At 42.2% G+C, this 20,196-nt stretch overlaps 1 protein-coding gene across 1 annotated transcript in view; it reads left to right on the top strand.

The window, feature by feature from the left end:
* HPRT1 (hypoxanthine phosphoribosyltransferase 1) overlaps positions 1-20,196 on the top strand; it is a 65,191-nt gene that overhangs the window by 35,546 nt on the left and 9,449 nt on the right. Inside the window, exons 4-7 of the mRNA XM_089657939.1 lie at positions 4,012-4,077; positions 8,520-8,537; positions 10,313-10,395; positions 16,173-16,219. Coding sequence (XP_089514065.1) covers positions 4,012-4,077; positions 8,520-8,537; positions 10,313-10,395; positions 16,173-16,219 — 214 coding nt within the window. The remainder of the gene's footprint in view (positions 1-4,011; positions 4,078-8,519; positions 8,538-10,312; positions 10,396-16,172; positions 16,220-20,196) is intronic.

The following is a 20,196-nucleotide window of genomic DNA, read 5'->3' as shown; positions in this document are numbered from 1 at the left end:
AGGACGTTCAGCTTCTGCACCGTCGGGTGCGTGCTCGCAAACTGTTGTCTCTTGGAAACGGATTCCAAGAAAGACTACTGACGGAATCCGTGAAGAGGAGTAGCAGGAGAAGGAGCATCTGAACGAGCGGAAGATGCCAACGAGCGACAACTCCCCTCAGCAGAGGTGTTGGAGCCTTGACTGGCTGATAGAGGGCGATTGACGTCGGGTGACGGAGCAAGTAACGGAGCGGGTGATGGAGCGGGGGCTGGGGCAGGCAGAACCGCCGTATCTTTATCACGGTTTTCCCAGGCCACCGAATGGCGACGCTGCATATGCTGACGCAACGCTGTAGTCCCAACATTGGCCCCCTGGCCACGCTTGACTTTCTGGCCACATAGTCGACATACGGCTACGTTTACTTCCTCGGGCGGCGTGACGAAAAATTGCCACACCGCCGAGTAGGAAACTTTGCCCCCGCTACTCCTCACTGGCTGACTGCTACTTCCTCCGTGCACACCGGCACCACTACTGGCCGTGGTGGTAGGCTGCAGTGGAGCTGGTGCTCTACTCCGTGGCCGTTTGGCTCCACTGACACTGCTGCGACCCTGCTGCCTCCTGGGCAACCCACCGACTGTTTTGCTCGCTGGCAAGCTGGCACCCTCTTCTCCTGATGATGCGGAAGCAATAGCCTGATGACGACGAGGCTGCCAAGTGCGATCAGCCTCATCATCATCAATTAGGGTCTCCGCGTCACTACTAGCCCCCTCAGCTGCGTGTGGGTCAGGAGACAGACCTGTCTCTAGACCGGCTACCGAGCCACTCTCCTCGCCAGTACTTCTTCGCCTGGCTGCTGAAGAGGCGGATGTCTCCCCCCGTTCCTGACCCCCCTCTGTTAGCTCTTCCTCACTGTACAGTGGGGCTGAGCCCACAGCATGCGATACTTCGCTTGGTGAGGGAACACCAAAGGACAGGGGCAGGTCGAGGACACGTGATTTCAGTGGGCTTGCTCCCGGGCCATGCCAACTAACTGTTGTGTCTGACGTACCCACCGACCGTTGGCTGTAGGTGTCAGAGGTGACCTGGGAAGAGGAAGACGACCGAGTCAACCAATCGATGACGGCAGGGTTGTCGGTGGAGACACGACCGCTGGATGACACCGGGAGCACTGGCCTCTGGCTGCGACTAGTGCTGCCTCGACCCCTTCCTCTGCTGCCACGTCTGCTTGCTCCTGAAACATTGCCTCCTCTGCCACTCCTCTGCGTGTTGTCTGACATACTCTTTAATTCAATAAGCACCCCAAAAATAAAAACGGATTTAACTCTTTGAACGTACAATAGTGGTTGTGAAGCAGAAAGTCAGTTTATTGTACACAATCGGTCAATTGCAGCTTGCCGTTGGCTGTAAACTGTACGTTTATGTCACTGGAATGCACTAATCGCCCAAAAAATATTACTGCCAGCCGGCGTGTAAATGGATCTAACTCTTTGAACGTACAATAGTGGTTGTGAAGCAGAAAGTCAGTTTATTTTGCACAATCGGCAAACTGCAGCACCAACTGTGCACGACAGCCACAAAAAAAAAAAAGGGTGTATGTCACTTTAAATTTTCGATTCTTTGATAGCTGTGTCCCTGAGTAACGATTCTGTGGCCCTGAGTAACAATTCTGTGGCCCTAAAGTCTCTGTGGCCCTAACTCTGTCCCTTAATACAGACAGGTCTGTCTCTCTTGAATGACAGGAGGCTAATGGAGAATTCTAAGATGGCCGCGATTTATAGCTCCACCATTACACAGTGCTGGCTGGCTGCTGATTGGCTAATGCGATCACATGTCATGATTCATGACTCATGAATGCATTATGGGTCAGCGCGCCTTGTCTGCGCGCCTTCCCAGAGATCCCCGCCCCATCTTCTCTGTCCATTTTCTCCTGTCGCCACACATGTCGCCGCCATTTTTGGGAAAATTCGATTCGTGCATCCGAAGTTTGCTAATCTTCGGATTCGTCGCGAATCGAATTTTTCCAAATCTTCGGAACGAATTCCACTTCGTCATGTTCGATTCACTCATCTCTATTAGAAAACCTTTAATTTTCCAGCACTTAATGTGATAGCTTACATCTAATAGCCATATTTTTTATTTGTTGCAGAATTGTTCTTTGTACCATTTTTGGTTCAATTATCTAAAGCCCACCTCCATTTTATGATGAAAGGAATTCTATGGTTAATAATGCTGTTGGAAGTACAACATTTAGCAAATTGAGGGCATTGCTGTCAAAAAGAGTGTTAGTGTGATGGGTTTTTTGTGTGTACTGCATTTCTTCCAGAAGGACAACTGTATCTTTAGTACAGTTATTCTTAATGAAATCTCTACCCTGCCTTGCAAAATGCACACAGTCCTCTACTCCAGCGATCTGCCTGGTACTGCACAGCCTTTGCAAGGAAAACATCTCAGCCAGATTCTCCACTTACAGTACATATGTGCCACTGCACCTGTATTCCTAGGGATGACCCACGCTATACTGGATGTTCCGAGGCCTCCAGGAGTAGGGCTTATCCTTGATAAAGAATGATGTCCTGGCTTTTGCACACAGTAAGCTGTCCTTGTGTGAACATTTTCACTTCATCAGCTGTGCAGTGCCAGTCAGGGACACACAATGAAGATCGCTAGAGTGGTGAGTAAGAAAGTGTTTTACTATGCAGGATGCAATCAAGGTAGGAGATTTAATTAAAGGATACTTTTAATAAGCATACAGTTGCACTTTAAATCAGAAATTGAGAACAAGTATTGCATGCAAGCATAACTGCTAAGTGAAAAACAATTATTCATTATTAAACCCATAAGCCCAAACTAAAACTAAAATGGTCTGTGTGAGCGGTATATTAGGGTAAGAAAACCAACAGACTAGTTGAGGCATCCAGTGTGAATCTGGTTATCAGAGATTAGGGCATGTTTGTAGTTAACAAGTCCTCATTGACTTCCCACTTTTTGTTAAAAAGGAGTAGTAAAGGTAATTAAGAAAAAGGAAAAGAATGAGAAATACCAGGTTGGACGCTCTAGAATTGGATACTGTGAGGTATTTTAGATATCTCTGTATCCTCTCTGTGCTTGGCCCAGGTTAACCCATCATATTCTGTTTACTGTGCCTAAAGCACTGGTTTGTTTTGCAAGGAGGTGATTGTCAGTTTGGAATCTCTGAAAATTATCCAACTAGTGTTTTTATAAGGCATTGAGTTCTGATATCCTCTGAAGCAACAGACTGTTCCATCATCGTTGTACACTGACGTTCTGCTGTACATTGGTTGCTTCATGTATGCATTCCAACCAAGCAAACAACTCTGCTCACTCTTCTACTAGGGTTTTAAAACAAAAAGTGGTGCTGGTCAGGAAGACATATCTATATCCTAGCACTGGACTGCTATGAGTGCTGTGTGCAGCTCAGTCATTCTGAAGACTTGATCTATTTGAATAAAAAAAAAAACAGATTGGTCTTCAAAAGATTATTTACCAGAAGCAGCACTGTTTGTGCTGTACTTTGAGGAACCTGTGCATTGGCATCCAGAAATAACCAGGGCACAAGGATAAGCAGCAAGCCTGCATCCACTAGACTCGCTGGTTGGTTGTCTTAAAAATTACTTCGAAAAGATATGGTTGTGCAATGGGGAGGAGATGGTTCATCATCACTGAGCCGTTTCTGTAGGTGTTTGCAGCTAGACTGCTACTGGGCTTTTCATGCTGGAAATCTTATTATTCTAGTCTATTTTATGGTCAAATAACCAGGACACCAGCCAGTGTGGGTGAATGCTTTACAGCCCTACTGACCTTTTACTATTTTCAGCATGTAATTCATGGCCCGATAATGGAACACAACCTGCAGGCTGTACTTTTTTTCCAATAAATTCTCATTGTAGTTCTTTCTACAAATGTGTTGTGTAAAACGTGCCTATAAAATGTTGTCCTGTAAAAGTTTTTTATTTTTTGCATATTAAGTTATTGTCTAATGGTATGTTGACATTGCTGTCTTTCTTCTTCTAGAATGATCAATCTACGGGTGACATAAAAGTTATAGGAGGAGATGATCTTTCCACATTGACAGGCAAGGTTTGTATTACACAGCACAAAGGCTACTCTGAGCAGCCTATTCTACACACTGGCATAGAGGCTTCCTACATTCTAAAGGAAACCTGTAGGGTGTATGGAGACTGCCTTTGTACATCTCTTCTCATGAAGATACTGGTTTCCTGGCTGTCATTTTGAGTCACTCCACTGGAACAAGTATGCAGATTATTTCATTCTAACTTTTCTGATCTGCACGTTTTGTCCTGTTCAATGAGTCATAAAGTATTGAAGCCGGAGAGGTTTCAGAAAAAAGGTAAAACTGGATTTCTCCTTTTAAAAGAAATCTTTAATGACAGAAAAACATATACTGTTATTGCTGATTGTCTTAAGATAATGCTGGTTGCCTGGCCAAGCTGCTAATCTAATGACAACAGTACTTGCTTGACCCAGAACATGTATTCAGATCAGGTGTTCTGTCAATGGTTGCATGTTTTTCGGTCAGTGAATGGATGCTTGTACAACTGATATCCACTATGAACAATTAAGGGAAGGTTAATTTTTTCCAGCCTGTTTATGTAAAAGGTCTGTCATCCTCATAACTGATATTTCACTGTTTTGTTTGATCCTGGAGAGTGGAACCACCCCATATTATTATTATTTATTTTTATATATATATATATATATATATATATATATATATAAATAATCTCTGGATCGGTGCTTGAGTTCCTGGGTCTGCATACCTTACTGTGACCATTATAAGGCCTTCTCATCCTGTTTGATTCTTTGTCATATTATGGTAAAGGCAAGAGGAGGTACTAGAACACCCAAAGGTTGGTGGTGCAAAAAACTGCTAGATAAGTAGGAACTGAGCCAGTACCTATAGAAGACAGCTCTTTTTTGCTGGTGTATGCAAGTTAGAATCCAGGGATAGACTCGGCTGGATAGGTTCCACCTGTAACTAAAACATATATTTTCAATCATTTTTATTGGTTTTTAGAAGAAAACAAATATGCCCAAGCAGTGCCTAAGACTACTGATAAGGATGGGTAGTTGCAAAATTACAGGGCCTAAACCAATGCCTTATCTGAATGTCTCTTATGGGCCAAAAAGGATTGGTTAGTGGTAAAAACCATCATAGGGGCATGCAGGTCGAAATAGTAAAATGTGAGGGGAGGTGAAGATTATTGAAAAGCTAGTAAGATAGTTCAGTTAGGAGAACACTGGGGCATGAGAAAAGTTAAGGGAGGAGATCGGGGGCTTTCTCTTATGTTCATTGACGGACAAACTGCTGCTTCTTCTTGACCATAGAGTTTAAAGTGCCACCTACAGGAGTAGGACACTAGGCAAAAAAAAGAACACAGCACTGCCTATGGGCATTCCTAACTGCTATAAACCCCCTCTCTGCTATAGGCCAGTCAGTTATTTATTCCTAGTGTTTCAGGATGAGGACCTAGTTCCCTTCTGGTACCTGTGGTTCCATAGCTTTTTTTTTTTTTTTCCTGGGATTTTTCAAGCGGAGACCTTCAATCAACAGCTGGGCGACAGGCCAGATAATAATTCATCTGAATAAGGACATTGGCCTGCTTTCCCTGTGTCCTTGCCCACTCCCTAGGGAGGTTGCACTGCACTCCTTGAATGTGGCCTGGGAGGTTCATGCATACCTGTCTGCTACCGTTTCCTTCTGGAAGTCAGATTCTCTTTTTGTAATTGCAGATAACTGATGAGAAGGCCTGGTGGCATCCTCTGTCATCATTTCTCGATGGATCAGGCAGACAGTTGTTCAGGCTTATACCATTAAGTGTCGGGCTCCTCCCTTCCCTGTTCGGGCACATTTCACCAGGGCGATCAGTGCCTCTTGGGTGTTCCAATCCTCTGTGCACACCTTTTACCAAGCTTTACAAAGTTTGTGTGTTTGCATTTTCAGAAGCTGGTTTTATCTGCAAGCGGCTGTTTGAGGTTCCTTGTTTCTCTTTTGGGGTTGTTTTTTATGGTGGTTGCATGTGTGCTGCCGGATCCTACAGCTAATTAAGGCGCTGCTTTGGGATGTCTCTATGGTCGAGCAAACTGTGTCTGTCCAATGAACGTAAGTTAAAGGATTTTGATACTCACTGTAAAATCCCCTTCTCTGACTTCATTGACTGGCACAGCACCCCTGTATTTGTTTTTTTTCCTTTACTGCTTTGTGACTAACTGACCTACCTATAGCAGAGAGTGGGTTTATATTAGCTAGGATAGGTGGTGCTGTGTTCTTTTTTTTCTTCCTAGAGTCCAACTCCTTTAGGTGGCACTATAAACCCTATAGTCGAGAATATGAAAAAGCTGTGTCTGTCAACTCAGAGGAAGGGATTTTATGGTTTTGGGGTTGTGAGTTTATTTTAGTAACTGATCTTTATTAGATTCAAGAAAGATCCAAAACAACATTAACCACTTGGCAACTGCCTACCACAGATATAAACGGTAGAGCGGCCCCACTGTGCCAGGTCACATACATGTATGTGATATGGCTTTTTTGGGTAGGGGGTATGCACGTGCCCACCACCCCAGCTGTGCTGTTATTCACTACAGCTCAAGGCAATCAGCAGGTCCCTGTCGAGGATGTATGGCTGGAACCCTCTGATCAGCTGAGTGAATGACAGAAAAGAGCCCCCTGTTTAGCAACACAGGGCTCTCTACAGAGCAATGCGCCGTTTTTTTCTCCCTGCAAAGCCTGCTTAGGAGAAACCGCACACAGTAAACATTGTTAGGCTTACAGTCAACCTCTTGGTTGCGCCTGGATGTTAACCCCTTCCCGGCCAGTGTCATTAGTACAGTGACTGTGTATAGTAATAGCACAGATCACTGTATTAATGTCACTGGATATGTCATTCGTCAGTTCCCACCTAGTTGCTGATCACCGCCATTACTAGTATTTAAAATAAAAAAATAATTCCAGTATATATACACCATCGTTTGTACATGCTAAAACTTTTATGCAAACCAATCATTATACACTTATTGGGATTTTTTTTTTATCTTACCAAAGACATGCAGAAGAATTTTGGCCTAAATTTTGTGAAGAAATTTTTTTTTTTATTGGATAGCAGAGAGTAAAAAAAAATGATTTTTTTTTTTTCAACATTTTCGGTCTTTATTCATTTATATAATTAAAAACAACCCAGTAGTAATCAAATACCACTAAAAGAAAGCTCTATTTGTGTGAAATAAAATGTTATAAGTTTCATGTGGGTCCAGTGTTGCGCAATTGGCAGTTTAAAGTAGTGCAGTGCCAAATGGCCTGGTCATGAAGGCAGTACATTAATCCAGATCTGAAGTGGTTCCGTGTCAAGTATACAGGCCATACAATATATGTGACAACATAAGAAGTGGATTGTACTTTAAAGTGATACTAAGGGTTCTTTTTTTCTCCCCCTTTCTGTTGGGTGCCCCCACAGCAAGCAGCTTACTATGGGGGTGCCTGCTGCTCCATGTGTCAATTTACACACAGAGCCACGGCTTGGCTCCTCCCCCTTTATCTCCTTATTGGCTGACTGGCTGTGATTGCCAATGGCTCCCGCTTGCTGTCTCAGCCAATGAGGAGGCAGAGACCCGGGACAGCCGAGGCTGTCTTGCCCACCGCTGGATCTCAGTGGGGCTCAAGTAAGTGTTGAGGGGGCTGGGGGCACTGCTGCACACAAGTTTTTACCTTCATGCATAGGATGCACGAAGATAAAAACCTAGAGCCTTTACAACAGTTTTAACTTACCTGGTATCTTGATTATTTGCACTGATTATTAGCACGGTTTTGGACTGTGAATACAAAATCCTTAGCCATATGCAGGTGTACCTGGAGAAGTTGATGCTCTTTTAAAAGCAAAAATATTGATATGGTTTGTTTTTCCCTGTTTGTCTACTTTGCAGTTTAATTGGTAGATGAAAAACTACAGTATGTATTTTTTTTTTTTTTTTTTTTTTTTTTTTTTAAAGCATTCTCGATCTACAGAATTTTTCACAAGTGCCTACAATTTTGGCACAGTATTGCATTTGAAGGAGAAGTACAGCCAAAGTTCTTTTGGCTGTACTTCACCTGTGGGTCACAGGAGTGCAGTTTGTTCTGCACTCCTGTGACCTTTTTTCAGCTGACAGCAGGCCCACTTTAAAGTCAGAATCCACGCCGGAGTCTGGAGTGGTACCTGGCTTAGCCTCTCAGTGATCTGCTGAGAGCCTGAACCACCCGCTCCCTCCCCCTTCACAGTCCAATTCTCCAGTGAGTGTGGGGGGGCAGAGCAGACAGCGGTGACTGAGCGATCATGTGATCACTGAATTCTCACACTTAGAGCTGGTGGGGGACAGATCCAGCATCGGACCTATGCTACATCCACCTAGGTAAGTATAATTTTGGGGGAAAATGGTATTCCCATACTTCTTTTTAAGCATACTTTCAACTAGATAATTTTGATTGGTGTTTATTGAATGCATTTTAATTTTTTTTTATTTTTTTGCAGAATGTTTTAATCGTTGAGGTGAGTAGATAATTTAGAACATATCTATGCTTCACTGATTTATCTGTTATTGCAATGTTGGACATGAATGTGGGACAGTTTCAGCCAGACTGCTGCGCATAGCAAAGAGTATGGTTGGGTTTTTTTTTCTTCTGAAGGAATGATTGTACATTGCAACTGGGTAAACCAATGCAAAAAGGCAGGACTTTTTTTTTTTTTTTTTTTTTTTTTTTTGAGTATTAGGTAACCAGCTCAATTGCAGTGAGTATTCAATTATAGCCTCTGCTTGTGCTCTTTACATCAATATTTCCTTTTATTGCATTGCCTTCTTTATCTATACTATAAATCAAAGCAAGCATCTTTTCTGTGTGTAAATTCAGGGTAAAGTGACAGGTTCTCCTGATAACCCACCCCCTCCCATTTGATACTTTTACCCATGCATCTCTTTCATCCTGTTGCTCAATGTTGGTCTGTGTTGCAGCTTATTCAGATATCACTTTCCCTGTGTTCCTGCAAAACAATGCTTGGGCCTAGTAACTGGCTTTTTATGCCTGAAGTACTGCATAGTGGAAGGAAGGAGATATGGCCACATGTATCTTCATACTTGAAACTGCATGGGATTTGCAAGGGCTCTGGAGAGCAAACTGCGTTATGAGGCAAGCATGGCGAAGGAAAGGATCAGTGTGTTGGGGGGTGTCTTACCAAGAGAACCTGTATATACATAAAACCTGTTGTGCTTCCCCTTTTAAATATATATGGATCAAAATAAGTGTTATTGATAACTAAAATGTTCCATAACTGAAGGCACCAATGGGTACTTACTGGCCCCTGAAGACTTCCTCTAGTGATGAAACATGTTGAGTGGAGCCTGCTTGGCTGCTGTCGTCATACTTGCTGACAGACAGTGTTTTGGAAGATATGTGCTGTATTTTGTTTTTCTCATTTGAGTACCCTTTGGTGCATTTTATAATAAAACTGTATGACCGTATTGCACTATACGTCTGTCCTTTTTCTCTTTCCATGGTCTATTTATGATGATTTGAGTTATCACAAGTGATATCCATTCAGCACTTTTCCATCTGTGGATAGACTCTCTGTTTCTTTATTTTCACCAGTAAATATTTGAGACATTATATGTTTAGTTATGGCATATTTATTTAAGGGGAAAGAGCAACAGGTTTTATGTATTTTCTTCAGATAATTACTGAGTGCTGCTTCCATATAATTTTGTAAGTTCTTTGGTTATCTCCTAGCACAGATTTATTTAACTTATCAAGAGAACTTGACTCTTGCCTTGAAAAGGCAAAGGGATGGTTTACGTTAAATGCAGCTTATTGTTTCCTTTGTACTTTACATATGAATATTTCATATTTAACACTTGCTGCCAGCAGTTGTCGCTTTTGTCACCTTCTGTGCCAAAAATAGTCTTACATGGTTTTTAGAGTCACAACTACACTCTTGTCGGATGATTTTTAATAAATATTTTATAGAAATTAAAAAAATATATGTATGTACATCACTTTAAAAACTTTTACATATCCCAACAAATAACTTTACATTTTTTTATTTTTTTATAGAATGGAAAGGTTTAGAACGCCTGACACAGTTATAAATACCTTACAGAAGTCATAAGGGCTTTTTTTTTTTTTTTTAAATTTTGGTGGAGTCTGGCTTTAAATCTGCTGCTGGACCAGGCCAGAGGGGATATGTTTTGCTGCACCATTTACAAAAGTACAGAGACAGCTTATATACTTTATCCTTACAGTAATCTCAATGTCATAATTGTTGTTCCACAGGATATTATTGATACAGGAAAGACCATGAAGACTTTACTTGCTATGCTACAGAAATACAATCCCAAGATGGTCAAAGTAGCCAGGTAACAGTCAAAGTACAGTATAGAGTCTATGTAACATTTATAGCGTTTGTGCAAACTGAAAGTAGGCAAGTTTTGGGTTTGTTTGTCCCAGTATGTGTACTATTTAAAACACACGGTTGTATACTCTAACTTTTTCAGAGGGTGAAGTTGTGTATTTTTAGCTGAGTCTATGAAGTACCCAGTATTTAGCTTCTGCAAATGTCCTTCTGTGCAGTAGACTTGGTTATACATTAAACCAATTAAACCAATTATTTAGTATTTTGTGGAGGTCATTATTGCGTTTTTTTGGTATATATGTACATTATGTGGTTCCTGACCTTTAATATCTGTAGTTTTAATGTAATGCATAAAAAGGTATTTACAAGATGTGTACAGAAGGTATTAACAAACGATGAATCATCAGCTGTCAGTGGGGAAGGCCTTTCGGGTCTGGTATGGATTTTAAGGGAAGCCCAACATTTTAAGGACTTGTCCAAATCTGTTGTGTTTTTACTCACGTTTTCCACTTTTTGGTGCATGAATAGAGGTACTATGTACCCCTACTCATTCACATGGGGGGAAGCTGAGATCTGGTGGCCCCCTTCCAGATTCCGATAAGCTCCCCATGCACAGATCACCACAACCACCCACCAATGTTGTGGAGAAGAGGTCCTTGTCCTCATCAACATGAGGACAAGGTGCTTTGGGGGGGAGCCCCCTCTGCCCCAGAGCACCCCCCCCCCCCCCCATGTTGAGGGCATGTAGCCTGGTATGGTTCAGGATGGGGAAGACGCTCACTCATCCCGATTGCTCCTTAACATCCATGACAGTTACTGATACCTGCTGACAGTTATCACTCTGTTCAGAATGGCAGGGTGAACTGAGCGTTCAATGGTGTCTATTCTCTCAGTTCGAGATGTCGGGGGACAGATGCAGCATTGCGTCGATGCTGCATCCACCTAGGTAAGTATGATTAAGAAAAGTGTGTTTTTTTTTGTTTTTTTTTGTTTTGTTTTTTTTGTTTTTTTTTTAAAAATGTCTTATGGGGACACATATGACCGGGGAGCCGGGATCACAATGTTACCCCGGCCGATAGCCCCCACTTCGGTGGAGAGGAGGATCTGTTATGGGAGCTTTACTGGCAACGCTCCACGGGATCGGTATGCAGATGTTCATTCCCTTCCTTCTCCATCCACAGTGTGGGGCACAGGTACTCCCTGAGGTGGTTTATTCCATGGAGTCCCCTCCTTCTTCCAAACCTTAGTGGTTGTCTGCTTAGTCCTCACATTATCCCCTTCACCCTGGGACGGTGGAGCTTGCCTTCTGGATTCATATTCACCTGCATTCCCTGGGTACGTTGCTGGGTGTGCAGACACCTCCGGTCTTGTGGAGGCCTGTTGGGGCTGGAGTGGTACAGTGCCCATGGTGTGTTCAGGGGTGTGGAAGTTTTTGAAAGAAACAACATGTCCGGGGACTAAATTGGTGTCTCAGTCTGTTTGTCCCTCATGACAATCTACTTGTCCTGATTAAAAAAAAAAAAACCTACATTTTAACCAAAACCATATTTAAATCTGCTTTAAGTAATGTCTGGGGCTTTTAAAAACAGGGCTTTATGGAGACTTAAACATTTAATATTTTTAACAGTGCGCTGTTTATCTCCTCCTCCCCTCCATGCCTCTCTCCAGCACCGCAACCCCCAACATTATATATTTTCTGAAATCAGAGATCCTAGAAAATAAAACAGCGGTAGTTCCAATTTTTTATGTCACAGGATATTGCAAAGGTTTCAGTAAAAAAATACTTAAGTTAATTTTAGGAGACAAAAAGCAATAAATTATCCAATTTTTTGTAAAATATGAAAGACGAGGTTGCATCGAGTAAATATCCAACATGTCAAACCCTACATTTGCGTGTACTCCTGAAACGGCAACAAACTTTAGTACCCTATATTTTCTATGGCTGGCACTTATAAAGCCCCTTTATAGGTCATCAGTTTAGTGTTACGGAGGAGATCTGGTACTAGAATAATTGATCTTATTCTGGCATGCGTGGTGATATGTAATATGTGTATCGCAATCAACATTTTCATGTGTAGGCGCCCCAGCGTGTCCTTTTGCTTTGTGTGTGTGGGGGGGGGGGGGGGGGGGGGGAGTATATGCTTTTGGTGTAACTTATTTTTAGGTATTTGCCCTTCCTGTTACCTTCAAGACCCCCACAGGTGGTGGTGCCAAGCACTTCTGGACTAATCATTCTTTATTCTGTACTTTTATTCAAGGAGTTGTGTGGGATCTTAATTTTGGCTCTCTTAGTCCTATAAAGACCTCCTTTTGGGAATATTGAGAAAATTCCTCTGCAGACATTGTCTAAAAGGTTGGCCTGTTTGTTGGCCGTAACTCTTGCCAAATATACTATATGTATTGGTGCCATTGTACTGTGAATCCCCCTTCTTGATTTTGCACACAGTCCCTTCCTTTCCAAAACACACTGTTTCTAGGGCCAGCAGGGATTACTTATGGTTGCTCTCAAAACTCTGCACCTGGGTATCTGAAGCTCCGTCTCCATGCTTCAGTTTCTTCTCTTATCTCCTTGGGATCTCCTCATTCCTCCTGCATCAAATTTCTTGCCTGGCTCTCATGTCCATATAAGGAGAGAAAAATAGCTCCTCTGAATGTAGACTTTTTTGGAACTTTAATAGCAAAGTGGTTAGGCAACTCACATGTAAATGAAATAAAAAGGCTCATCAGTAGAAGTAGATGACCAAACTGCCACTCTGCCAGGGTGAGATGCTGCTGCAGTCAGGGGGCACAGTCGGCGTGGATGAAGAAAGCTGGCCTGGAATCTCCACTGGTCCAAGGCGCCCGCTGAAATGCAGGCATGAACCGCAGTGTCCAGTGTTGTGACGTCAGCAAGGGATGCAACACGTTTCTGAACATGCGCGGAGTCCGTAATGGACTTGCGCGCTCCTCTCTCAAGCTGATGATTAGGATTACAGAGCAGCCTTATATGGGACATGGGGAATGCAGTTGACAACTAATGGGACTACGAGGAACAGCAGGGAGGAGGGGAAACGGGCTGGCATTAAAAAGATGATTCATACATAAAATTTTAAAATGATGTAAAGAATTGATTTCAACATTATTGACAATTAACAACAACCATGATATTTGCTAACTGTGAATTAAAACATAATATGGCATAAAATTAGATCATATGGAAAATTACATAAATATATACATATGCATACTGTATATTAAAATGTGTGTGTGTGTATATAAATTTGTGTGTGTGATGTAAGGTTATGATATAACGGTGTATATTGTAGTCCTTACACAATAACAGATTTAGGAATAAAGGTAAACTCATAAAGAGCTAGTTATGTTTATATGTATGTGAAGTGAATGATAAAGAGGGAGATAAAAATTCAACTCGATTCATTATGCCCAACAGGGCAATGGGCAAAGATGGAAGAAAGTGGAAATTATGTGGGGATAAAAAGTGGAGAAAGGGAGAAATGGGAAGAAAGGGGGAAAAAAAATGGGAAAAGTGAAGGGGTAGGATGGAGGGGGAACCAGTTGTATCTATATGCACAGAATAACCTAAAGTATGCGTCATAGGAGACAAGTAAATACTATTATATAAGCATTAACATGTGTTATGGACTAGATCAACCATATCGAGTACTTTTCTAAGGTAGTCCACCCACAAAAAATTATTAAATTTCCAGATCACCCACATAACCATAATAGATGAAGAACCTGTAGATAATAATCATTTAGTCAGAATAATATATAGCAAGATACTGTCAGGAACATGGGAGTACGTCTCTAGATAGCAATAATTACTAGAATGGTGTATCTAAAGATGGCAAACAAAGGGAAACCTGTAAATAGAGTGGAACATGAAAGTTATTTGTTAAAGGATGGTGGCAACCTCTAATTCCTCATTGAGGCCTGCAGAGGGACAGAGTGTTGATGGCGTAGATCCAATAGGTCTCCCTTTGGCAGAGCCTGTAAAAGCGCTCTACCTCAGTGAGATCTCTAGTCAGTGCCTTCACAACCCAGACACACAGCCCCTGGGTGGATTTGTTGTGGGCCTCCAGGAAATGACAAGGTACGCTATGTTCATCCTTTCCTCCTTCATATCCATACATATTCACAGGGTTCTCTGACTGCAAAATTGGTCTGCAGGGGCAGTTTGTAACAAATGCTTAGGATTCAGCTTCATGGAGTCGCAAGATACTTTTATTAAGGAAGTCAGGGAGAAAAAGTACTTTTATCCAGTAAAGTAAGCTGAGGCATCCATGGTGAAGTCCGCTGCTTTGAGGTTTGGGAAGACTTGTTTTGTTCTCTCCCAGACCTTCGCTTCATGGATCTAGTACTCCACTTAGTTCTGTCACAAGTCTTTGACTGTCCATGCCAGCCAAGTCTTGCACAAAGTTGCCCTAGTAATGAAGGGACGCCACCACTATTACATGTTGGGGGGATGGCTGTCTTTTGGCTTTCAGCTGCCTGAGCTCAGGGCCTTTCAGGTCTCTGGGTCCAAGACTTGGTGTCCCATAGGTACAAGCTGGAGTTTCTCTCCCTACCGCTCCCCAATTTGCCCTCCAACATTTCTGCCTCTCCGATGAGATTGCAGGCCCTTGAGACTGCCTTACATCAACTTCGTTTTTTCGGGATTGATTGTGCCAGTTCCCTCCAAGGAACAGTTTCAGGTTTTTTCGAACCGGTTTCTGATTCTGAAGCCCATTGGTGGCGTTTGCTCCATCCTAGACTTGAAAGTTTTCATCACCTTCTTGCAGGTCTAGACATTTTGTATGGAATCAAACTGGTCTCTAATTGCATTGCTGCAATAAAGGGAATTTTTATCTTCAATAGAGGTCAATTTACATATCCCCATTTTCACCCCTGCATCAGCAGTTCCTGCGATTTGTTGTGGGCAATCAGAACTTTAGTTTATGGCTCCTCATTTTTCCTCAATGCAATGTACGCGTTTGCATATTTTTCTTTATGTTTAGGACTTTAGTGAAAGTTTTTTTTTTTTTTTCTCTGTCAGATAAATTAGAAATGTTTTTAATTTACAGACAGCAGGTGGCAAGGCCACTTACTACCTTTTTGTTTCCGTGAGCCAATAGAAGAATAATTAATTACGCACACAGGCACTGTTGGATTTTGAAACTAAAAAGCTCATGGTCTACAAGCTAAGTGTTATGAATGCATGCATTTAAAGTGGTTGTAAGCCCTCACCCAATTAAGTGACTAGCCTCAGGTGATGCATAGAGATGGAACAAATCCTCCTACGTAAGTTGCTCCTGTTATTCTGCTGTCTTCTCTCCTCTACATCCATTCAAAGTGCAGATTTTTATAGCTTGTCTGGGCTTCCAAAAAGCAGGGGACAGGGAGCTGAAGTTACACTCTGCACTCAGTGAGGAGAGTTGATTAGAGGGAAGGCACACCCCCCTTTCACACAGCATACAGGAAGAGAGCTGAGGCTGTCAATCACAGGCTGTGTGCTGGAGACCCCTCCTCTGTCACTTTTTTTTCCTCTTTGTGTCAGGGAAAACTTGTCAGAAGTGACTAGTGCTGATAGAGAGAAATTACATTTAGTACCCTGGGTAGGGAAAAGTACACACTATAGAGGGTGATTCTAAAGGTTTTTTTACCTTTAATGCATTCTATTCTGTGTGTGTGTCAATGGACATCTGTATTGTAGTACTGGTCGCATTGTATCAGTAGTGTGTGCTGTTTTTTTTTTTGTTTTTTTTTTCCCTGTTTCTATTCAACAGTTTCTTTTTCCTGCAGCTTGCTTGTTAAAAGAACTCCCAGGAGTGTCGGATATAGACCTGATTGTAAGTAGTTTTATTGCTATAATTCAGAATTCACATTTGATAGTCTATTTGTAGACGTTCTTTGTATAGTGAACGGTTTAGTTAGTTTTGACCTTTTTGTTTTTGGCCATTGTACTTTGGTGTTGGACATTAGACTGAACAGAAGACTTGTGTTTTAAAACTGAAATACATTTTTTTTAATTTTTTTTTAGTACAGCACCAAACATATTAGTTATGTATAGCTTTGTGTATCCCATTACCTGCAGGCTGCTGATTCTGATACAAATCAATCCTTCAGTGCTTCCTTCATAGCTGCCAATTACTGCTAGGAGTGGCTGTCTTCCGGTTCTGTAGTGCTGCTCGCCCAACCCCTTCTGCCCTCTCCGCCATTCAGAGAGTTTGTATTAATATTCTCACACAATACCTTGTGATCTGTGAATAGAGAAGGACCAGCTGAATGACAGGGTCTCCACCATGCATTCACATGATGCGATGTATTGTGGGAGAATATGGGTTGGTGAGCAGTGCAACCTCTCTCAGAAGCCGAGATTTAATGACTCCATCTTGTACCTCCTACAGTTGGGTAATTGTTGGGATAGATGATATTTTCTGTGTTCTCAGGCCTTAATTGACAGGTAAGAGAGTGAAGATGACATCATGTGCAAGCTCTATTTTGTCCAGTCCCTGAACGCAGTACACATGTCTTGCATCTCCTGATCTACACAGTGTGGGGATACCTGGTAATGTTCAACACGGGTGTAATGTTCAACACAGTATTGGCGAAGGTACTGGATCTGCAGGAGAAATGCCTGTGTCTTCAGGCTCAGGTAGAGTCTCTGAGGTTTTTGGAAAGTCTCTCAATTTGACCTTCATGAAGGTGTTGAGGAAGATGGTAACTACCTTTTTAATGCAGTTCTCCTTGCAAAGTTTCACTCCTTAGCTCTTTATTCTATTCTGTTGGGACACGCCGCAGGTGTCTTTTGGATCTGCTTACGCTTTTGACTCCCAAGACCAAGTCAGCTCTGAAAAGGTGAATATCCGTGAAGATGATGGATACCAGAAGAGCCTTTCTTCCGATGAGTTGGAAGGTTTTGACGATGGATGCCAGCCTGTCGGGATGGGGAGGTGTCCCAGACCTCTCAGGTCAAGTCAGGGAACGTGGTTGTTAGAAGAGTGAAAGTTGCTACTCAATATCCTGGAACTTTGGGCAGTTTAGTTGGTTCTTCTACACAATCCATCCACCTTCAGGGTCTTCCCATAAGGAGGCAGGCATGCAATGCCATGATTGTGGCATACATTAGCTATCAAGATGGGCCAAGAAGTCACTCTGCTCAGAAAGACTTGAACCTGATCTTGTCTTGGGCAGAACTGTATGTTTTGGGCCCTTTTTGCTGTGCATATTCTCAGTGTGGAAAATTGGCAGACATGCTCTGATCCCTTCCTGCTACAGATATTCTCAGCATGGAAAATTGGCAGACGAACTTGGCTGTCAGCAGCCAAATCAGAGAGAATTGTCTCTTCACCTGGGAGTATTTGCTGAGATTAGTTTGTGGTGGGGCATTCCAAGTCTGGTTCTCTTGGCAACCAGATTCATTAGCAAACTTGACTGGTTCATGTCTTGAAGCAAGGATTTCTCGAGTTTGTTGTAGAAGCCCTGGTGAATCATTGGGATCTATTTTCACTGATCTATGCCTTCTTCTCTGCAGCTTCTTCCTCACCTGTTGTACAGGAAAAAGACCATTCCGTTGAATCTCATAACACCTTTTTGGTCAGAAGAGAATGGTTTGCAGACATCCTAAAAGCTGTGGGCACTTTGAGATTAGCCAGATTTGCTATTGCAAGGTCCAGTTTTTTTCATCCTGGCTTTTGGACGCTAGCTTTGATGGCATGGCTGCTGAAGCCCAGGTCCTGAGGGACAGAGAAGTTTTGGAATTTTTCATCTCTACCCTCCTTAAGGCTAGTAAAGTCCACCTCCAGGAAAACATACCATTGTACATGGAACGCCGTTTTCACCAGATGTAACGCTGGCAACGCATTTTAGCCTTTCTGCAGTCTGATGTGGACAAGTCTCTGGAATTATCAACAAGGGACCGATATCAGCCTTGGCCATTCTGATTCAGAGATCTATCATGTCTCATTCCTTGGTTAAAGTGTTTGTGCAGAGTGTCACATGTCTTGTTCCGCCTGTGCAGAACTTCTTGTCTCAGTGTCACCCTAAAGCACCTTATAGCATTAAACCTAAAAACAAAAATCTATTAAATTTACAGCTCACCATTTCCTAGATGTGGTGGCTGCATCAGTTTTTTTCTTTTTATAGGCTTTTTTTCCTTTCACCTGGTGATCCAGCCAGTAAGTTTATTTTTCAACTTATCTTAACAGACCAACCTGTCCAAACAAAGTAGCAGTAAGAGGGTTGAGACAAACCATTAGTGACAAGGGGTGCTTAAAATGGTCAACCTTAAAGCGATCGTAATGTGTGGTTTTTTTGTTTTTTTTTACTAAATAGAATGCAGGAAGGTAAAAAACGTTCAGCCTTTAGAACCACTTTAATCCCAAAGGAAAAAAATATTAGCTGGAGTTCGGCTTCAGTTTGTTGGTCAAGTTCATTTAAAGCTGGGTATATTTAGCCGGAACTTGTCAACTTTCAGTCCATGTGTACTGCTGTCTCTTATGCTGGAAATCCAGCATTTGATTAGCTCTTCCAGCCAATGGCTATTGTGTTGATGCAGGGATCTGTCAGTGTTTTTTGGGTTTTTCTTGTTTTTGTTTTTTTGTTTTTTTGTTTTGTTCAACCTGCTTGTTGATTGGAAAAAACTGTACGTGTATACCCTGCTTAAGCCTAGTGCACATGGGCCGAATGTCGGGAGGCATTGGCAGGTTTAATAGAAACTGTCCGACATTTGACCTGTGTGGAAAGCAGCTGGTCCGACAGTAGCTGGCCATTTGGCCGCCTTCTGTCAAAGGAGCATGACGAAAAAAGGTCTGCCGATTGGCTCCTGATCTGCACTCTCAGCAAATGGCAAAGTAGACACCCTAAGACAGGAAGTGCTTTACGGCTGAATCACCAGGGAAAATTAACAAAAAAAAGCCTACAAAATCTACAATATACTTTTTTTTTTGTTTTTGTTTTTTTTTTTTTTTTTTGTGAGGTTTATTACGGTTTTTAAAATGGTCTTGTCTGTTTTGGAAACTTCCTTCTCTCTGTGCTGATTCACACATGTGCGGTGCCGATTGAAGCTCAGTAGCTGTTCACCAGTTCAGGTCAGGTTTACATCAGGTTCAGGACAGGACCAGCTCAGGATTTTATCCTGTTCACACGTCAGATTTAGAAACGGTTCCCATAGAAGTCAATAGCCTGTAGTCCGCACCTGAACCGGACCGCACTGCTCAGAAATTGTACAGGACTTTGCATTGGCAGTGTATCATAGGAAGCAATGTTATTTCACATGTCATGCGGATTGGATGCGGCTCAAAGCGCATCCACTCCGCATATATATGAACGGGCACTGAGAGCTTCCCTTGTTGCTCCCTTCCCATTTCCCTATTTTGTTCTACAAAACTAAGGCTTAGGGGAGCAGAGAGGGGTTGTGTTTGATATACTCCAAAAAGGATTATACAGGTAAACCAAAAATCCTAATTTTTATCCGATCCGCCACCTGGAGGTAAAATGGATACATAGCTGTACACATAAGTGATGTTGTTGGTGCTGTATCTGCCAGCTTTAGGTTGCTTCCTCATGCTGCTAAGTTGCATTGAACTGCTTTTACATTGCTTTTTTGATTTCTATAGCAAGGGGAACACAAACCTGATGTGCACGAGACCTAGCATTGGCCATAGATGAGAAAGTAGTTAAATAGTGGGCAGGTCTGACTCCTACTAAACTTTTTTTTTTTTTTTTTTTTTTTTTTTTTACATAAATACCTTGGTATTATTCCTGCAGTGATTTTTTGCATTTGTATTGCGCAAAGTAGGTTATTGTGGATTTGCTGTTACATTAT

This window comes from Staurois parvus, unplaced genomic scaffold (assembly GCF_062004578.1).
Source record: "Staurois parvus isolate SC_StPar_1 unplaced genomic scaffold, SC_StPar_1.0 ptg001045l, whole genome shotgun sequence".
Lineage (NCBI taxonomy): Eukaryota > Metazoa > Chordata > Amphibia > Anura > Ranidae > Staurois > Staurois parvus.
Note: the sequence above shows the minus strand (reverse complement) of the source record. Positions and strands in the feature narration are given on the sequence as shown.